This window comes from Schistocerca americana, chromosome 7 (assembly GCF_021461395.2).
Source record: "Schistocerca americana isolate TAMUIC-IGC-003095 chromosome 7, iqSchAmer2.1, whole genome shotgun sequence".
In the NCBI taxonomy this organism is placed as follows: domain Eukaryota; kingdom Metazoa; phylum Arthropoda; class Insecta; order Orthoptera; family Acrididae; genus Schistocerca; species Schistocerca americana.
The window spans coordinates 275,528,397-275,550,244 of record NC_060125.1 but is presented as its reverse complement, the minus strand read 5'-3'; the positions used below and the strand labels follow the sequence as shown (position 1 = coordinate 275,550,244).

Here is a 21,848-nt window from a genome sequence, read left to right as displayed (position 1 = left end):
AATCTGTCTCGATACAAACGTACCGCGCCACGGCTATTGCCCCGTGCTAATCCATACATCAAATGGGCATCTGCCAACTCCGCATTTGTAAACATTGCACTGACTGCAAAACCACGTTCGTGATGAACACTAACTAACCTGTTGATGCTACGTACTGATGTGCTTGATGCTAGTACTGTAGAGCAATGAGTCGCATGTCAACACAAGCACCGAAGTCAACATTACCTTCCTTCAATTGGGCCAACTGGCGGTGAATGGAGGAAGTACAGTACATAGTGACGAAACTAAAATGAGCTCTAACATGGAAATTAAGCGTTTCCGGACACATGTCCACATAACATCTTTTCTTTATTTGTGTATGAGGAACGTTTCCTGAAAGTTTGGCCGTACCTTTTTGTAACACCCCGTGTATTATCTAAGCTGGACGTTTGTTTGTGATTGCTCTTCTGTGAGTGTAAATTTATAATTGCTGGTCTCCTTATATACAAACTGTTATTTATTGCTCTGTTTATATACAGCGTGAGTCACCTAACATTACCGCTGGATATATTTCGTAAACCACATCAAATACTGACGAATCGATTCCACAGACCGAACGTGAGGAGAGGGGCTAGTGTAATTGGTTAATACAAACCATAAAAAAATGCACGAAAGGTTGTTTTTTAACACAAACCTACGTTTTTTTTAAATGGAACCCCGTTAGTTTTGTTAGCACATCTGAACATATAAACAAATACGTAATCAGTGCCGTTTGTTGCATTGTAAAATGTTAATTACATCCGAAGATAGTGTAACATAAAGTTGACGGTTGAGTACCACTCCTCCGCTGTTCGATCGTGTGTATCGGAGAGCACCGAATTACGTAGGGATCCAAAGGGAACGGTGATGGACCTTAGGTACAGAAGAGACTGGAACACCACATTACGTCCACATGCTAAGACCTTTTTATTGGTCTTTTTCACTGACGCACATGTACATTACCATGAGGGGTGAGGTACACGTATACACGTGGTTTCCGTTTTCAATTACGGAGTTGAATAGAGTGTGTCCTGACATGTCAGGCCAATAGATGTTCAATGTGGTGGCCATCATTTGCTGCACACAATTGCAATCTCTGGCGTAATGAATGTCGTACACGCCGCAGTACATCTGGTGTAATGTCGGCGCAGGCTGCCACAATACGTTGTTTCATATCCTCTGGGGTTGTAGGCACATCACGGTACACATTCTCCTTTAACGTACCCCACAGAAAGAAGTCCAGAGGTGTAAGATCAGGAGAACGGGCTGACCAATTTATGCGTCCTCCACGTCCTATGAAACGCCCGTCGAACATCCCGTCAAGGGTCAGCCTAGTGTTAATTGCGGAATGTGCAGGTGCACCATCATGCTGATACCACATACGTCGACGCGTTTCCAGTGGGACATTTTCGAGCAACGTCGGCAGATCATTCTGTGGAAACGCGATGTATGTTGCAGCTGTTTGGGCCCCTGCAGTGAAGTGAGGACCAATGAGGTGGTTGCCAATGATTCCGCGCCAAACATTTACAGTCCACGGTCGCTGTCGCTCTACCTGTCTGAGCCAGCGAGGATTGTCCACGGACCAGGGACCAGTAATGCATGTTCCGTTGATTCACTGCCCCGTCGTTTGTGAAACCCGCTTCATCGGTAAACAGGTAGAACTGCACTCGATGATTAAAATCATCATCATGTAATTGCTGATGTAGTGACACATGAAACGGGTGAAAGCGGTGACGATGCGGTATGCGCATGACACTACTTTGACTCAGTCCACCGGCTCTCGCAATGTCCCGTGTACTCATGTGTGGGTTCATGGCAACAGCAGCTAACACACCAACTGCACCCGCTTCTCCTGTGACGGGCCTGTTAAGGACCCGTTTGCGTGCTACGACCATACCTGTTGCATACAGTTGGCGGTAGATGTTTTGCAATGTGCGGCACGTTGGATGCTCTCTGTCCGGGTACCGTTCTGCATACACCCTGCAGGCTTCAGCTGCATTTCGTCGACACTCGCCATAGATGAGTATCATCTCCGCCTTTTCAGAGTTCGAATACACCATGGTCACAGTTCCTATAACACTACTCTATCACAGACGTCTGGTAACACGGTGTACCACAGTTGGTCTGCGTGCGGAAACGAATGCAGAATAACAATAGCAGCAAGCGCTACATGCGGACACTGCGACAGCTAGACCAAACCACAACAGTGCACTACAGCCACACTCGTAAACACGGTCATCATCGTAAACATGTCCCTGCAAATGCTGCTCGCCGACCGTGGCCCGTGTTTGTTACAACACACAACTGAACGTCGGAGGTTTCAAGCGTCAACTTTAGGTTACAACATCTCCGGATGTAATTAACATTTTACAATGCAACAAACGGCACTGATTACGTATTTGTTTATCTGTTCAGATGTGCTAACGAAACTAACGTGCTTCCATTTAAAAAAACGTAGGTTTGTGTTAAAAAACATATTTCCGTGCATTTTAGTATGGTTTGTATTAACCAATTACACTAGCCTCTCTCCTCACGTTCGGTCTGTGGAATCGGTTCGTCAGTATTTGATGTGGTTTACGAAATATATCGAGCGGTAACGTTAGGTGACACCCTGTATATGTGATTCTTTATAAATCGAGTTGTTTCTGTAATTTTTACTGTGATGTTATGAGCCATACGCTAAATAAATAAATAAAATAAATATTCGCGATGTGAATGTAAAATGACTCGTTCTACAGCATTACGATATGTCACGCAAAACGACCCATGGAACATGAAAGTAACTAACTACAGCTGCATGGCATGCATTTTGTAAAAATATCTGCAGTACTTAGGTGTCGGACTGTACCGTTAAGGATGTGGGTTTGAGCAGTGAAGCGGTAGTTTATGTGACTGACCTAGGGCGGCGAGCACATCGGGCAGCAGAGCTCTGGGCACGAACCCGCCGCCGTCGGCGTCGAACTGCCGGAAGACCCGGCGCGCCTGTTCTGTGGGAGCCCAGTCTCCAGCGAGGCGCCTCTCGGCGGAGAAGAGCACGGTGAGGTGCGTCTCGCTGGCCAGCAGCCACACCGGCTGGCGGGGGCTCTTCAGACACGCCCCCACCTCGCAGTGGCGCGCGCGCTCCATCACCGTCAGAAAGCCCACCTGCGGCATGCGCCACGCTCCGCTATACGCTCCACCCTTCACAGTAATAATTGGATACATTTTCCGCTTGTGCAAGACACCGTGTAGCATCTCAACTACTGGGTGTCATTGTATCCACAGTTACAGTTTGACAGAATTAGCCATTAATATATTCTACTATAAAAAGACTAGTCGTTGTTTAAGATTGTTACCAAAAATCTCTAAAAGCACTAGACCGATCTACTTCAAAATTTTAACGACACTCTTGGATGGACATGGGCTATATGTACACTACTGGCCACTAAAATTGCTACATCACGAAGATGACGTGCTACAGACGCGAAATTTAACCGACAGGAAGAAGATGCTGTATATACAAATGATTAGCTTTTCAGAGCATTCACACAAGGTTAGCGCTGGTGGCGACACCTACAACGTGCTGACATGAGGAAAGTTTCCAACCGATTTCTCATACACAAACAGCAGTTGACCGGCGTTGCCTGGTGAAACGTTGTTGTGATGCCTCGTGTAAGGAGGAGAAATGTGTACCATCACGTTTCCAACTTTGATAAAGGTCGGATTGTAGCCTATCGCGATTGCGGTTTATCGTATCGCGACATTGCTGCTCGCGTTGGTCGAGATCCAATGACTGTTAGCAGAATATGGAATCGATGGGTTCAGGAGGGTAATACGGAACGCCGTGCTGGATCCCAACGGCCTCGTATCACTAGCATGGCTGTAACGGGTCGTGCAGGACACGTCTCGATCCCCGAGTCAACAGATGGGGACGTTTGCAAGACAACAACCGTCTGCACGAACAGTTCGACGACGTTTGAAGCAGCAAGGACTATCAGCTCGGAGACCATGGCTGCGGTTACCCTTGACGCTGCATCACAGACAGGGGACTGATGACCTCAGATGTTAAGTCTCATTGTGCTCAGAGCCATTTGAACCATTTCTGAACAGACAGGAGCGCCTGCGATGGTGTACTCAACGACGAACCTGGGTGCGCGAATGGCAAAACGTCATTTTCTCGGATGAATCCATGTTCTGTTTACAGCATCATGATGGTCGCATCCGTGTTTGGCTACATCTCGGTGAACGCACATTGGAAGCGTGTATTCATCATCGCCATAATGGCGTATCACCCAGCGTGATGGTATGGGGTGCCATTGGCTACACGTCTCGGTCACCTCTTGTTCGCACTGACGGCACTTTGAACAGTGGACGTTACATTTCAGATGTGTTACGACCCGTGGCTCTACCCTTTATTCGATCCTTGCGAAACCCCACATTTCAGCAGGATAATGCACGACCGCATTTTGCAGGTCCTGTACGGGCCTTTCTGGATACAGAAAATGTTCGCCTGCTGCCCTGGCCAGCACATTCTCCAGATCTCTCACCAATTGAAAACGTCTAGTCAACGGTGGCCGAGCAACTGGCTCGTCACATTACGCCGGTCACTACTCTTGATGAACTGTGGTATCGTGTTGAAACTGCATGGGCAGCTGTACCTGTACACGCCATCCAAGCTCTATTTGACTCAATGCCCAGGAGTATCAAGGCCGTTATTACGGCCAGAGGTGGTTGTTCTGGGTACTGATTTCTCAGGATCTATGCACCCAAACTGCGTGGAAATGTAATCACATATCAGTTCTAGCATAATATATTTGTCCAATAAATACCCGTTTATCATCTGCATTTCTTCTTGGTGTACCAACTTTAATGGCCAGTAGTGAATATTAATAAGTATGTATCCACACACACACTATAAAAATGCATGTATGTGAACATCTCCTAACCTCTGTACTGATTTCAACTTGTGAGTAGGCTGTTCAGGTTTTTATGTTGGTAACGCCACGTAGCGCCCTGTACGAAAACCACTGACTGTGCTGTGTGCATTCTGGGGCTGGTTGGCATTGTCGGAATATTCGCTATTGTAGTGTCGTGCTGTTGGATGTGAATAGCACGTAGCGTTGTGTAGTTGGAGGTGAGCCGTCAGCAGTGGTGGATGTGGAGAGAGAGATGCCAGAGTTTTGATAGGTCACTATAAGCGGACGACCTGGACGTGTGTCCGCCAGAAAAAGGAAATTTGTAAAGATGGATGTCATGAATTGATAGATATATACATCATGACTTTTGAACATTATTAAGGTAAATACATTGTTTGTTCTCTATCAAAATCTTTCATTTGCTAACTATGCCTATCAGTAGTTAGTGCCTTCAGTATTTAGAATCTTTTATTTAGCTGGCAGTATTGGCACTCACTGTATTGCAGTAGTTCTAGTAACGAAGGTTTTTGTGAGGTAAGTGATTCATAAAGATATAGGTTATTGTTAGGGCCATTCTTTAGTGGGGATTATTGAAAGTCAGATTGCGTTGCGCTAAAAATATTGTGTCAGTTTAGTGATGATCAGAACAAGTAAAGAGAGAAATGTCTGAGTACGTTGAGTTTTGCTCAGCTGTTTGAAAATCAAATAACGTAAAAGTTTTTCCAGCAGCGTCATTTTTAAATTTTTCTAAGAGGACGTTTCAAACTAAACTTACTATCTGGAAAGAATCGCTGTGGATTTAAGAACCACCTACCTATCAAAGGGGTGGGGGTGAAATAGTAGTAGAGCCCAACAGGTGCTAATACCATATACTTTGTTTATCCAGTATTTGAGAGTGAAAGCACTTCATGACTTGTAACAAACTTTACACATAATTTCAAAACTTTATGAAACTTTTGCTCGCTGACAACCGCCAAAAAATGATGAAACGACAGAAGTTTGTCGCTTACTACATTTTCGCTGTTCGTTCAGTAAAATTGCCGCATGAAGCATGGTGATTTAATTTATTGCCTCTTTACTACTAAATGTATTCGCGACTCATTTTGCAAACAGTATTCTCATGTACCACTGAATGTCCCAGCAAAATATATCATTGTAGGACCCGTAGTTATTGAAATATGACCCCATAAACAGTGAGGTGCGTAAAAAACTGGCGTATTATTTATGACGTTTTAAATTATTACTTCCTTACAACTAACTCTGTTCCAACACTTTTCGGAGACAGTATCCACGTACGCGATCGGGCGTTTACAATTAAAGTGCTGCTACTTACAATTAAAGTGCAGCTACTCACCGAATTACAAAAGTGGTTCACATGGCTCTGAGCACTATGGGACTTAACATCTGAGGTCATCAGTCCCCTTGAACTTAGAACTACTTAAACCTAACTAACCTAAGGACATCACACACACCCATGCCCGAGGCAGGATTCGAACCTGCGACCGTAGCAGTCGCGCGGTTCTGGATTGAAGCGCCCAGAACCGGTCGGCCACCGCGGCCGGCACCGAAGTACAATTTGGGGTATAACTATCATATGGCAGCGAAACTACGAATATATGTTAATGCATTAATTCGGAACCGATTTACGCAGGAAAAAATTAGCTCCAACTGTGGCCACCGGGTGCAAATCTGGCGCTGCACATTGTTTGTATAATGGTATGAAATCCATACTGTCATTGACAAGCCATAAAGTGAGTGAACAGCACGGCAATCGAGAAGAGAGGACGTGGGCTGTTAGGGAAACTGTTTTAGGTGAACAGCAGCAGTTACAGTGCAGTATTGTGGGAGTATCGATGACTGAAAGGCCTGAGGAGCCGATGTCATTATATGGTTTAAAAAAGGTGATAATGAAATTCGAAAATACGGGTGAGCTTGGTGTGACACTTGGAAGGGGAAGGCGTCCTATCCCGGTGGAAGTTATTGACGAATTTGCTGTTGCTCTAACTGACCACGCAGAACGTGCTCTGGGTAGTGCTAACGATCGTGCAGTATCACGAGAGTTGTCCATTCCATGGTCAACATTACGGAAAGTTTTGCAGTCTGTTTTACCCGTACAAGATCCAGACGGTGCAGCAACTGAAACCTCGTGATTCACAACAACGTTGTGTAGTTGCTCTTCGGTTTCTGACACGGATCGAAGTTGATGACATGTATCTGGGCAATATTCTATGGAGTGACGTGGCACATTTTACACTGCAGGGTGCAGTGAACACACAGAACTGCCGAATTTGGGGTAGTGTTAAACCGCATATTGCCCAAGAAGAGCCATTGCACTCGCCGTATATGACTGTGTGATGTTGTTCCACAAACACTTTTGTTTTTGTTCCGTTCTCCTACGAATAAAATACAGCCAGAGTGCCTGTTAGATATACCGAGGCGTCGTTGTACACCATGTGATTCCTGCTGTGGAAGAATTCAATTGTGTGGAGACCGTAATGGGGAACACCTCACATCACTTGCCCAGTGAAATATCTGATTAATGCAATCTTCCAAGAAAGTGTTATATCCAGAGGTTTTCCAGATGCGTGGCCAGCAATAACACCTGATCTGAATTCACGTGACTATGGATATGTAAAAGAATGCGTTTACCAGGGATACGTTTAGTATCTCCCTGATCTAAAGGCAAGTATACAGAAACAAGTTACTCAGACTCCAACGGAACTGCTGCGAGCAACTGTTGATCACGTCGTCTTCCAGCATCTCACTCACGTCTCTGATGCTCACAGTGAAAAAATTGTATCAGTGGCGGTTATTAATAAAATCAATATTATGTCTTTCCCGTTTGCTTGACGTTTTATGCCCATGTCCTGTTTCTAATCCATTTCTGTACGACTTTCTTTCATTCACAGCGCCAGATTTGGTGGCCAGAATGGGAACTAACTCCCCCCCCCCCCCCCCCCCGATGTAAACAGGATCAGCATTAACGCATTAAAGTATTTACCAAGTTTCGCTGCCATACCACAGTTACAGCCCACAGTGGACATCAGTGAGTAGCTGCACTTTAAGTATAACCAGCCAGTACCTAGAAATATACAGGGTGATTCAAAAAGAATACCACAACTTTAAAAATGTGTATTTAATGAAAGAAACATAATATAACCTTCTGTTATACATCATTACAAAGAGTATTTAAAAAGGTTTTTTTTCACTCAAAAACAAGTTCAGAGATGTTCAATATGGCCCCCTCCAGACACACGAGCAATATCAACCCGATACTCCAACTCGTTCCACACTCTCTGTAGCATATCAGGCGTAACAGTTTGGATAGCTGCTGTTATTTCTCGTTTCAAATCATCAATTGTGGCTGGGAGAGGTGGCCGAAACACCATATCCTTAACATACCCCCATAAGAAAATATCGCAGGGGGTAAGATCAGGGCTTCTTGGAGGCCAGTGATGAAGTGTTCTGTCACGGGCTGCCTGGCGGCCGATCCATCGCCTCGGGTAGTTGACGTTCAGGTAGTTACGGACAGATAAGTGCCAATGTGGTGGCGCTCCATCCTGCTGAAATATGAATTGTTGTGCTTCTTGTTCGAGCTGAGGGAACAGCCAATTCTCTAACATCTCCAGATACTGTAGTCCAGTTACAGTAGCACCTTCGAAGAAAAAGGGACCAAAAACTTTATTGGCTGAAATGGCGAACAAATGTACAACTAAATGAAACTTTATAGCTCCCTTAATTCGCCGACAGATAGTGCTTAGCTCTACCTTTTGTCGTTGCAGAGTTTTAAATTCCTAAAGTCGTGGTATTCTTTTTGAATCACCCTGTATATAATTGTACGACATATAGTTGAGGATATACGACGTCATAAAAGCTAAAATGCGCGAAAAACTGTCGCGTGATGCCTGACGTTTAAATTTATTACTTCTTTGCTAGTAACTCTATTCGTAACGAATTTTGCAAACAGTACCCACATATGTCGATGATTTTACATACAAAAATATATCATTGTACGACATATAATTCAAGAGTTACGTCACAGACATTGAGTTGCGTAAAAATGAAACTGCAGGGCGAAATTTGCTAGAATACAGCTGCAATATGTGTACAAAAAAGTGTGAAATATGTTACATATGTGGGAAATATATTTGACATGTACGTACACGGGTAAAGTCACTGGTAAACAGCTCATCCTAAGCCCCTGGAATGATTCCAACCATATTCAGCACACTTATTATTTACGATCTTGAAAAAAACACTGTTAGGGCAAGAACCACCAGCCTCCCGTTGGAGTGATAACGTGGAGAGAGCCGGGGGAGAAGATGGTCAAACAAAGAGGGGGATGAGGAAATTGGTACAGATAGTGGGAGGAGTAAATTGACAGAGAGAAATGGTTCAAATGGCTCTGAGCACTATGCGACTTAACTTCTGAGGTCATCAGTCGCCTAGAACTTAGAACTAATTAAATATAACTAACCTAAGGACATCACACACATCCATGCCCGAGGCAGGATTCGAACCTGCGACCGCAGCGGTTAGGCGGTTCCAGACTGAAGCGCCTAGAACCGCACGGCCACACCGGTCGGCTTGACAGAGAGAGGGGAGGGGGAAATTGACAGCGAAAGGAAAGGGGAGATGAACAAAGACAGGGGAGGAAGGTGTAGGAGGCGGAGGAGGAGGAGAAGCTGGACAAAGAGAATGAGAGCAGGATATGGTAAGAGAAAGGAGGAGAGAGAAATGGGCAAATAAGGGGGAGGACAAGATGGAATAAAATGGGGGAGGAGGGAATGGTCTGGGGGTGGCTGGGTGGGGGGGTTAGGGGGAAAGGCAGTTGGATGTAGAAAGGAGTAGGAGGAGATGTACAGAGAGAGGGTACAGGAAGAGATGGAAAGAGAGTAGGGGCGGAGCGAGTGGACAGAAGAGGGGATGGAGGAAATGTACAGAGGGGGAGGGAGTGAAGGAGGAGATGGACAGAGAGAAGGGAAAGGAGGAAATTGCGCTGACAGAAGATTGGAATATATACATACCTGGGCAACGCCGGGTACTCAGATAGTATAATATATAAAGGGCAAACTTCGTCAGCAAAAATCTTAAAAATTCATGAGTAATTTAATTCAGGATTTTGCACTCTAATAAGCATTCAGACGGACATAGGCAACATATTTTAATATATACAACATATAACTACATACTGTAAAAGTGGATGTATGTATGTATCCATGAATGCATATATGTACTTAAAATTCCAGTTTCAAAACGCTGTATCAGAATAACGTCAAGTTTGAAAAATGCGTTAGTGACGAAGGAGTAAACGTCACGGAACAAAAAATAATTTCATGGAAATTTGACAAATAGACGGCGCTGCAAGCGCCTGAATATGCACACCACCAGACATGTGGCATGCAGCTTTTCCTTAGTTGGCCTCCGAGACGCCCAATACGATGTCTCCGTGAAGGATAGCGCGCTGCCAGTAAAGCTATTTTACAAGAAAGATGACTGCGTGACAGTAGACCTGCAGAAGCTCCGGCCATTCAAGGGTATGAAGAAAGGTACTGGTCTGATGACGACTAAGGGTCTGGAGAAATTGATTGCAACATCCGAAAAGACAGGTCGTTTTGAAGTGCAGTATGTCAGAGGGAGGAAAGCAGTTGATCTGATCCGGGCGAAGTTGCCGAGCGGTTCTAAGCGCTACAGTCTGGAACCGCGCGACCGCTACGGTCGCAGGTTCGAATCCTGCCTCGGGCATGGATGTGTGTGATGTCCTTAGGTTAGTTAGGTTTAAGCAGTTCTAAGTCCTAGGGGACTGATGACCTCAGAAGTTAAGTCCCATAGTGCTCAGAGCCAGTTGATCTGGCGCCTGTCTAAGTGTTTCACTGCACTGCAGTTCGGGTCGAGCGGTGATGTGTTAGCATGCAGTGGACGGCGAATCGAACATGCCTGTGAGCACAGTGCATAAAATCATACGAAACAGCCTGCACTGCTCTACACGCAAAATCACCCACGTTTAGATGTTTGCAGCTGACCTGCCAGCAATACAAACGTTCGCTCTGGAATTTCTTGTTCGCATGGAAGTGATCAATGAATTGCTACAGAACCTTCTGCGAAAAGACGAATCCCATTTCCATCTCGAAGGATATGTGAGTACGCAGAATTAGAAATGTAGGAAACGGAAAATCAGCAAGCACATCAACGGTACCGCTTCACTCTGCAAACGTGACTCTGTGGTGCGGGTTGACAGCATCGTTTATATTTTTTCTGGGAGATGAGTCCTGCGGGTTCTTTTCCCTGCACCGTCACTGGTAAACCCTATGAGACTTCTGCGCACCAACGTTATTTTAACCCTTCAACAACGTGGACATGTGGGTAGGATCATTATTATGCAAGATGGCACTCCTCCGCACATTGCACAGCCAGTGAAGCGGCTGTTGCGCAGTTATTTCGGAAATGCTAGAATTATCAGCCATCGAGGGCCGCGGTAGCCGCGACGTCTGAGCGCCTTGCCACAGCTCGCGCGGCTCCCCCCGTCGGAGGTTCGAGTCCTCCGTCGGGACTGGGTGCGTGCGTTGTCCTTAGCGTAAGTTAGATTAATTAGTGTGTAAGCTTAGGGACCGATGACCTCAGCATTTTGGTCCCATAAGAACTTGCCACAATTCCCAATTTCCAATTATCAGCCATCATTTCCCTACAGCCCGGCCGTCCAAATGACCTGATCTTAATCCGCGTGGCTTCTGGCTTTGGAGTTATCTGAAAGATATTGTATTGTAAGCTCCAGTTACGAACGAAGCTGAATTCAAGGCACACATTGCGCAACGCTTTCTGAACGTGATCCCCGACACACTCCTATCTGTTGTGGAACGTGCTGTTTCCTGATGTCAACTTATGGCAGAAAACGGTAAACAGCATACTGAACATTTCTTGGGCCGGCCGAAGTGGCCGAGCGGTTCTAGGCGCTACAGTCTGGAACCGCGCGACCGCTACGGCCGCAGGTTCGAATCCTGCCTCAGGCATGGATGTGTGTGATGTCCTTAGGTTAGTTAGGTTTAAATAGTTCGAAGTTCTAGAGGACTGATGACCTTAGAAGTTAAGTCCCATAGTGCTCAGAGCCATTTGAACCATTTTTTGAACATTTCTTGCGCCAGTCTCACGACGGTTAGAATCACATGTCTTTTGCTATTTATGCCGTTTTTGGCCCTAGGACTATTAAAAACAGATTTTTCCCATCCGATGTATACGACCTTGCCGTGGTGGATGGGCTTTCCTAACTAACACTGTCACAACTGTTGACTCTGAACTTGTACAGTCATGCACCCTGAACAGTACGGATCGTATAATGTGCAACTCAAACCATAGGTGTCCAACTGTGATTCATTTGTCATTTGTAGCCGACCTCATTTACATTAAGACGCTTACAGCGCTATCTATTCGAAAATTTTCGTTGTTTTTTTTCCCCATGATGATTTCCCTTCGTCAATGATATGTTGCTCAAATCTGACAGCGTTCTGAGCAGTGGTTCTCTTTCTACAGCGTTTTCAAACTGGAACTTATGAACATTATGTATGTACGTTCCACATCTCGTAAACGACTGGATAGATTTCAATTGGGTAGTAAGTTATACTATCTGCAAAGAAATACTGTGGGTAAGAACCAACAATATCCTATTATGGTGGGGGTGATAACTTGGAGAGAGAACGGGAGAGGAGGAGATGGACAAACAGAGAGGGGGGAGGAGAGGATGGACACATATAGAGGGGACGAGGAGATGGGCAGAGAGAGGGCGAGAGGGAAAAGGACAGAAGGGGAAGAGGAGGACGTGAACAGAGAGAAGGGAAAGGAGGAGATGGACAGAGACAGAGGGAGGAAGAGATGGATGGAGTGAGCGAGGTGGACAGGGAGAAGAGAGGAGCAGATGGACATAGAGAGGTGCAGTAGAAGATGGATAGTGCATGGTGGTTGAGGAGATGGACAGAGAGACGGGGAGCAGATCGACAGGACGAGGGGCAAGAAGGAGATTTACCATAGAAAATTAGAACCATACCCGGGCAGTGCCGGGTACTCACAAGGGAAATTCCCCATTTAGTGGGAAAATGACCCAGTGGAGAGCCCGCCAAAAACTGAACACAAATCAGGCTTGAAACAGGAAGAAGGTGTACTGAAGAGTAAAAAAAGAAGCAAAGTAGAAGCAGTGAACAGTCCAAGCTCAAGATGTGAAACATCGGCCGAATCCCAAGAATCACAGCGTCGTGGTTGTGTGGTGGATTGCGAAGGAGGAGATCCGTGTTGAAATCTCCCTCGTACCCCATTTTTTCGTTTTTACGAAATTATGAACTTCCCGCCCAGTGATTGACGTGTCTGCTTTCCTTCTGTAGTCTTGGAAATCATAGTTCGTAATTTTGTGAAAAAAAGTAGGGGGGCACGACGAGGATTTGAACACGGATGTCCCATTCGTATCCCAAAACCGTGGCCACATAACCACGACGCAGTGGCTATTCAAATTCCCTCGACGTTGCACATCTTGAGCTTGGGCCGATCACTGTTTAGATTTTGCTTCTTTTTTCGCATTCCAGTACTCGTTCTTCCTGTTTACATTCTTGATCTGTGTTCAGTTTTTGACGAGCTATCTACTGGGCCATGTTACCACTAAATCTAAACGGTGTGCGATGGGGAGTTTTCTTTGTCAGATAGTAGAATGTGTAAAGAGGAAATGTTGTCGGCGAAAATCTCGGAAAAGTTTGTAAGGGGTTCATTATGTAAGAGGTTTACTGTTCACTATCCTACTGGAGCAAATGTAATTTCGATGTATTGTTCACGCGCTGCCTGCGATATAAAATATCTCTGCTGCAATAGAATCGTAGGTCAGAGCAGTGTCGGCAGCAGTAGTAATCGTTCGCTCCTTCAGAGCAGTCGCAATAGTTCGTTCTTATGGAGCAGTCGTAGTAGTTCACCGCTACAGTACAGTTGCTAGCCATGTAAGAGCAATAGCAGTCGCCGCTGGTGCAGCGCAGTTCATTGCCATGAAGTGTAAGGCAAATTTTGTTATTCTTCGACGCCATATGCGTACTTAAATTTGTTGCCTGAGACGTTAATAGGAATGTATTTCAATCTTTTTGTGATTTATCAGCACTAATTGAGTCAGACTTGTAATGTTCACTTTTTTATGTTATGGTTTGCAGAATGTTTTCAATAATAAGGTTTATCAGAACATAATTTTTTTACCAGTCATTTACTTGGATTTAAATATTTTACAAATTTTTCCAGGTCATAGTCATATGTTGTTTAATAATCAGAGGACCAGCTATGCAGCTGTGCCAACAGGCAAAGTCAGTTATTTTTTCAAATAATGCAAATCTCATACAAATGTTGTTCATTAGTAGTAGATAGGCCAGCATAGCACTAAGCTGTGGCATTTAGGAGCAGATATATAGACAGCGTTATCCGGCGACACCATCATGAGGTAATAATTTTTCAGTTTTTTCAGATTGATTTCACACGGCCATGGCGCAGCGCTGCTTACGTACAAAATTTATCAGTTTCAATTCTCAGTCAATTTTGTACCGGAAATTTTTAAATACGGGAGGGTTACAAATTCTTGACCGATTTAGTTCAATTTTTTACACGATACACCAAAAAATATTCATATGAACATGGGCTGTCTTGTGAAAATGTGTGGTTTCGTTTTCTTTCTCGGAGTCCGTTTCAACTACGACAGCAGAGCATTAGCAAATTGTTTCTCCCAAACGTTTTCCTTCTCCTTGTATATCTATAAACAAAAATTGTATACACAACAACGTGCTGTTTTGTTTTCCTCCTTGCTGTGGGTTTTATACAAAAGAGGAAAGTTGTAATTGTGGCTTGCTGACGACTGAGACAATTATGTTCCTTATCTTTCCCAATCTTTTTATATGCTTGTTTTTACACCTTTCTCATACTAATGTAATTTCTTCTATTCGATTGCACTTGTCACTTGAAAATGGTACTTCTATTGAAATTATCGAGTTCTGGAACATGGAATTTTTAACATTCGTGGCGAAGTGTATTCCTTCGAGAAATCAGTATTTAAGATTCAATCTTTTTTCTATTGGTAGAAGAATATAAATAAATAATTAATTGTGATTCTTCAACTTCTCCCGGCGTATTTCTTGCTCGAACAGTCCATGGGTGTACTGCCGGTCCATAGTGTCCAACGGGCGCAATATTTCGGCGATCAGATATGTCGGCATCGTCAGGTGCGCTGACGAACTGAGCTCCTCAAAAGAAGAGCGGATGGCACCCTGGGCCATGGGGTATACAGGAAGAAAAAGCACACCGACCTGTATTTGCATGCAAATAGCTGCCACCATGCTTCGCAGAGGAATGGGGTACTAAAAACACTGGTGCACAGAGCGCGCACCATCTCGGACGCAAAGCTGGAACACCTCAAAATTGTATTTCGGAAAAACGGGTACTCGGAATGGCAGATCAGATGCGCTCTCCGCCCCACCTCTACAGTACAGCGTGTGGAGATGGACGAAGTCACGGAGGAAGAGATAGCCACCGCCTATATACAATATACTGGCGTACTATCGGAGAAAATAGGACGAATATTGAGGAAACACCGAGTAGGAACTGTCTTTTGCCCGCCCAATAAAACACGAGCGTTACTGGGAAGTGTCAAAGGCGATCTCGGTTTGCGGAAGGCCGGCATATACCAGATTCCCTGTGAGTGTGGGAAGACTTACAGTGGACAGACAGTGCGCACCATAGAAGATCGTTGCCGAGAACATCAGAGGCACACTCGACTTATGTACCCCAACAAGTCGGCAGTCGCAGAGCACTGTTTGTCCGAAAATCACGAAATGGACTACCAACATACCAGGGTCTTGGCACAGACATCTAAATACTGGGACAGCGTCGTTAGAGAGGCTATCGAAATTCGTACCAGGGACGGACTCATCAACAGAGATTGCGGCTATAACCTCAGCAACGCATGGGAACCAGCACTGAGTCTAATTAAAAAGAGGCTCAGCAAAGAAAACGAACGAGCGACCAGGGCGGACGAGGCAGTTACACCGACGCCACCACAGACGCCGACGCCAGCCTCTCAGCGACGGCGACGCGCGACCGCGGGCGCGGACCGCGGAGAGAAGGCCTCGCGGGGGATCGGGATTTAGAACGACTGCCCACCCTCAGAAGCTCAGTTCGTCAGCACACTTGACGATGGCGACATGTCTGATCGCCGAAATATTGCGCCCGTTGGACACTATGGACCGGCAGTACACCCGTGGACTGTTCGAGCAAATAATTAATTGCTCTTGTGTTATCAGCGAAGAATTAAAAATTCAGTGAGTTTAACAAGAACAGGGAAGATCAAAAATGCGTGCAGGAGACTGACCTCGCTTTGGCGCTCGATGCCCCTGAGCAGCATGCCGTCGATGTGGCGGTCTCCGTCCCAGACGTTGCTGACGGCTCGGCCCGTCAGCATCAGGTTGATCAGGCTCTGCCCGCCGTAGCCGTGCTCCGGGTCGATCAGCGGTTCCGACGGGTCGTTCACCTGTCGCGGACAGGACAGATGTGCCAATGGAAATTAGAAATTTGTGGCAAGTTCCTATGGGACAAAACAGCTGAGGTCATCGGTCCCTCGGCTTACACAACACTTAATCTAACTTAAGCTAACTTATGCTAAGGACAACGCACACACCCATACTCGAGAGACGACACGAACCTCCGGTCGGGGGAACCGCGCGAACTGTAGCAAGGTGCCTAGGACGGTGCGGCAATGTGCAAATCAAAGATGGTTCAAATGGCTCTGAGCACTATGGGACTTAACATCTGAGGTCATCAGTCCCCTAGAACTTAGAACTACTTAAACCTAACTGACCTAAGGACATTACACACACCCATGCCCGAGGGCAGGCGACTGGAGCGGTCGCGCGGTTCCAGAATGAAGCGCCTAAAATCGCTTGGCCACAGCAGCCGGCAATGTGCTAATCAACATAACGCTTCTATCTGGCGACAAAAAAATTGATGTATCACCTGAGGCTCTCAGTTTCTCAGCTGGTAATCTAATGAACTCTTGCTCAGTCAAATAGCGTAGTGACGGTATGGCTTCCACACATTTCCCTCTTGAGACGTCCCAGAGAACACAGCTCTTTCTTCCACCAAAGTGTCAAATGTTTAGATGAAACCTATAGATCACCGCGCTGGATATGTGTACAGTGCATAATGGTGTTGTTATGGTTTATTACGGCAAAGGAAGCAAAGATCTGGTGAAGAGATACTTGTAAGTTATCTAAAATACTAAGCCAATATTCTGGGCCATGGTACCTGCACACAGCTGAACATTGCGTTATCTAACGACTTTTGAGGCAATAAAAAATTTGATTTTCAATATTTCTTACAAATACCGAAGTAATTAAAAATAATTAAAATGCTGACATAATCTGCTTATGATGAGGTATAACCTTATGTTAAAGGTTCAACACTGTAAGACAGGTATTAAAGTACGAGGGTTGGAACTTAAATAGTGGCAACTATTCATTCACAACCGATACAAAAGAGTTACGTTTTGCACCTGTTACTGTCCTTCAAAGTAGTCACCAGCGTTGTGTAGAAACCTTTGCCAGCGATGTGAAAGGCATAATATACCGTTAGCAGAGCCTGTTCTGTTGATGGTGCGAATGGAGCGGTCAACTGCCTGTCGAATCTCAGGAACAGTTCTGAAGCGAATTCTATGAAGTGGTTCCTTCATCTTCGGAATCAAATCAAAGTCACAAGGACTTAAATGCGGGGAGTATGGTGGATGGTACAGTACTTCCCATCCCATCGGCCGAACAGAGGAGCCACAGCTTGCGCTGCATGCGTCCGCGCTTTGTCGTGCAAAATGATGGGTGGATTACGCAGAAAGTGTCGCCGCTTCTTTCGCAACGCTGGTCGCAGGTGATGCTCCAAAAACGAACAGTAATACTGTGCACTGACGGTGGCATTCGCTTCAGAACTGTTCCAGAGATTCGACAGGCAGTAGACCGCTCCATTCGCACCATCAACAGAACAGGCTCTGCTAACTGTATACTATGCCTTTCACATCGCTGGCAACGGATTCTACACATCGCCGGTGACTACTTTGAAGGACAGTAAAAGGTGCAAACATGTAACTCTTTTGTATCGGATGTGAATAAATAGTTGCCACTATTTAAGTTCAAACCCTCGTATTAAACTTTGTATATGTCTCGCAGCGTAACTCAGCACGCGCAAATTACCCAGTTCAATGGAAAAAAGTTTATCGCTTACTACATTTTTGTTATTCATGCAGAAAAACTGCCGTATGAGGCATATAACATTTCGAATTGTCACTACTTTTCTATTACCTCCATTCGTAACCCATTTTGCCGACAGTATCAAGATATACCACTGAATGTACCAGCATGATTATATCATTGTACGGCACACAGTTCAAGAAATATGACGCAACTATGCCGGTGCGTCAGATACAGCGTGCTGTAATCGAGCTTCGAATTCGAAGAGTTCGTCCGCAGATGGAGCATCCTCTCTTTCAGCACGACAATGCCTGCCCACACACTGGTGCTGCGACATCTGCAGCAATCCGACGCCTTGGGTTCACTGTTATCCAACATCTTCCATACAGTCCCCGACTTGGCCGCATTCGAGATCCACGGGTTTCCAAATACCTTGGAGGACTTCACCTAGTGATGAAGCGGTGCAGGCAGATGTGAAGCTGTGGCGCTCTCAAAAAAATTAAACGTTCTACAGTGACGGTACCAGCAACCTGGTCTCTTGTCGGGAGAAATGTGTTCAGTGCCAGAGTGACTAGGTTGAAAAATAAATACATAGACATGAAGAAAAAAGATGTAAAATGTTAATACCGTTTATTTGAAAAGGTTTATGACTTTACAAATATATACAAAAAAAAAAAAAAAAACGGAGGCTTTACTTCAGCTCGCCCTCGCAGTTCAGGAAACATGACGTCATAAACATTGGGATACATGAAAAACTAGTTTTGTTTGAAACGGAGCGGAAAATACCGATCCTGTGCTCATCCAGCGTTTTATAACGACAGCATTTAGCTACTAACATATTTTCAAACTTTTTTTTTTAAATTTTTACTCTCGTACGCGCTTAACGTTGGTACTTAAAGTATTAACTCTCTAGCAATTAATCATCAGTTTGAAGTTGTTTTACACAGGGGTGTTCGACTTTTTAAAAAATCGGGGGTTTACTGGTATTGACTTCTCCGTATCTACATATACAGACCGTGGGCCGGTATACAATGCATGGTGGAGGGTACTTCTTACATTTTTTAGCAATTATCTGTTTTATTCGACCTGTGTATTCAGTTATTAGGGAAAAAGTACTGACTACGAGGTCAGACATAAAATTTTAATTATGATCTCGAAAAAATAAATTTATCTAAATAGCTTTCCGTTTGTTTGCAGGTACATGTCTGCAGTCGTGCTACACAGAAAGCCTTATGTCCAGTGCTGTAGCACGCCCCTGGTAGCGTCACAACAGAATAGTACGGTCTTTTGACAAAGCGCTCCACTATGTTTGCTCCTGTACTAACGTGCTCTACCATTAGACGCAGGGCTTTCAATGACCACCACGACTGCAGTCGTGTTCCTTCAAAAAAAAAAAAAAAAAAACATTTAATTATGTAGCTTTAGTTTTTCAATGTAATAATGAAAACTAACTGACTATTCGTCGTATGCACTTCAGTACTGTCAACTGTACACGAAGTACCTTGTTGAATACAAAATTCTCCTGCGGTAAAACTTGAAGTAGTGTAGTGTTGGTAGTTACAGAATCGATGGCACGTATCGAAGTATAGAAGTACCACCACTTTTTAAGTCTCCAAACCTGAAACAACTGACTGTAGTATGCTGCAAAGAAGCAGTTAAAATTTCGTATTTGAAAAGTCGCTGTCTACTTCCACAGAACAAAAACAAAACAAATACCGCCCGAATAGGCTGTGAAGGGCCAACGGTACCGACCGGCAGCCATGTCATGCTCAGCCTTTAAGTGTCACCAGATGCTGAAGGGCTTGTGGTCAGCACACTGCTCTCCCGGCCGTTGTCAGGTTTTTTGACCAGTGTCGCTACTTTTCGGTCAAATAGCTCCTCAGTTGGTGTCATAAGGGCTGAGTGTATCCCGCTTGTCAACAGTAATCGGCAGATCCGGGCGGTGACCCACTCAAGTGCTAGCCAAGCCCGACAGCGCTTAACTTCGGTGATCCGACGGGAACCGGAGTTACCACTGCGACAACGCCGTTGGCAGGCAGTACAAAAGGAAGTTGAGAAATTTGTAACGTATATACGTTAAGTATATCAGATTTTATATTGGTACTTAATAAACAGTTACAATTTTTTCATAACATGTATGCAATTGCTTATAAAAATGGACTAATCAGAAGGTTGGCAGCTACCGGTGTTACTTTACAAAACATTTATTTTTCATTTTTATTTTTTTTACAGATATGAATTTGGGGAAAGGAGTCCAGGAGCGAGAAAATATCGCAGTTATACTACGGACAATTTAGGGACAGAACTTACGGCCGTTCAGAAGGGAATGTCGTTGTGAAACGCAAAGAAAAGATTTGGCACCCGCATGAAAACCAGTTCGAATAAATTTAAAGGAAAATGAGCTGAAATTATTGGAGCCAATGTGTTACCAATCAGACTTAACAGAAATGAATGATAAGAGGCCATAATGAACCATAGTGACTGGGGACAACTCCTGGATTTAAATGACGTAAGAGCGACTGCAAAGTCATAACTTGATAAATGTGAACTGGGGAGCTTAGGTTCAAAATAAGTTACCTGGAGACGACAATGTCCAGCTACTTGAAAAAAGAAAGAAGACCCATCTATAAAAACGTATCTGCTCAAATGTCCAAAGGAAGTGGATAGGAATGATGTTTTGCTTATTTTGGTACTTTCAAAATAACCCTGGCAGGTGTTCCATCCGAAAATATTGATAACTACGACAACACACACAAAAAGAGAGAGAGAGAGAGAGAGAGAGAGAGAGAGAGTTTCGGCTGACTGCTTATATTAACAGTTAATTTTGGATATATCTTCTGCAAAAACTTGGTTAATTAAGTTGTTATCTGAGCTCGTTATTTTCGAAAAGTGGTCTAATTGTAGCCTGATTCTGAAGTTAGCTAACGCACTTGATTAACTGAGCAAACAATATTATGTTAATAAGAATGTAAGAGTAATTAATTAAATATTATTTCAAGCACGGTAATCTTATTTTTTAATTTTTTAAAATTCAATGAACAGACGTAACTTATGAAAAACACGCCATATTCAGTTCTTTCGTTTTTTTCCTTCCCAGACACCAGTCCTGTACCTTGAGCCATGTGCAATTATCACCCTATTAATATAGTTCTGCTTGCAGTACAGTTCCACGTGAGTGAAGTCGTTCCAATCTGAGGCTGCTCTACATACTAGACATTTATTTTTTAATTACGTATATAAAGATAACTTATTTATCATTAATATAACATGCACACATACCTAGCAACGAACATCAAAATATCAAACAAATCAATGATACACAAATAATACTTTCGTAACAGAATGTGCAAAATTTGTTCAAGTCACCCCAGTTGGTGGTACGTGAATTCATGTCTCTCATCTTCTTCTTGTGGTCACTGTGCGAGATACACAAAAGAGGTAGCCGAACTTCGCGCTATTTTACCAGAATGTCGATTGTCTAAATTTACGCAACAGAGTTTCACGAGAGCAAGGTCAGTTTACTTCTGAAGATTGCCATTTGTGTTCCCTGGGAATTTTCAAATGGGCTATACCGATCTCTTACAAACCTTTTAAGGCATCTCTCAGTTCATTCGGTGTCTGCCGACTCTGGAGAAGCACTGCAGAACTGGTCGCACAAATGTCTCGTATGGGATTTCCTTTGCAGATGCAATGTACTCTCACGAAG

The 21,848-nt window shown here is 44.4% G+C and overlaps 1 protein-coding gene across 1 annotated transcript in view; it reads right to left on the bottom strand.

The window, feature by feature from the left end:
* The window catches only part of LOC124622871 (ubiquitin carboxyl-terminal hydrolase MINDY-3 homolog), a 130,940-nt gene that overhangs the window by 20,785 nt on the left and 88,307 nt on the right, over positions 1 to 21,848 (bottom strand). The window contains exons 5-6 of the mRNA XM_047148665.1: positions 16,282 to 16,440; positions 2,916 to 3,162 (exon numbers count right to left, since the gene is read on the bottom strand). Coding sequence (XP_047004621.1) covers positions 2,916 to 3,162; positions 16,282 to 16,440 — 406 coding nt within the window. The remainder of the gene's footprint in view (positions 1 to 2,915; positions 3,163 to 16,281; positions 16,441 to 21,848) is intronic.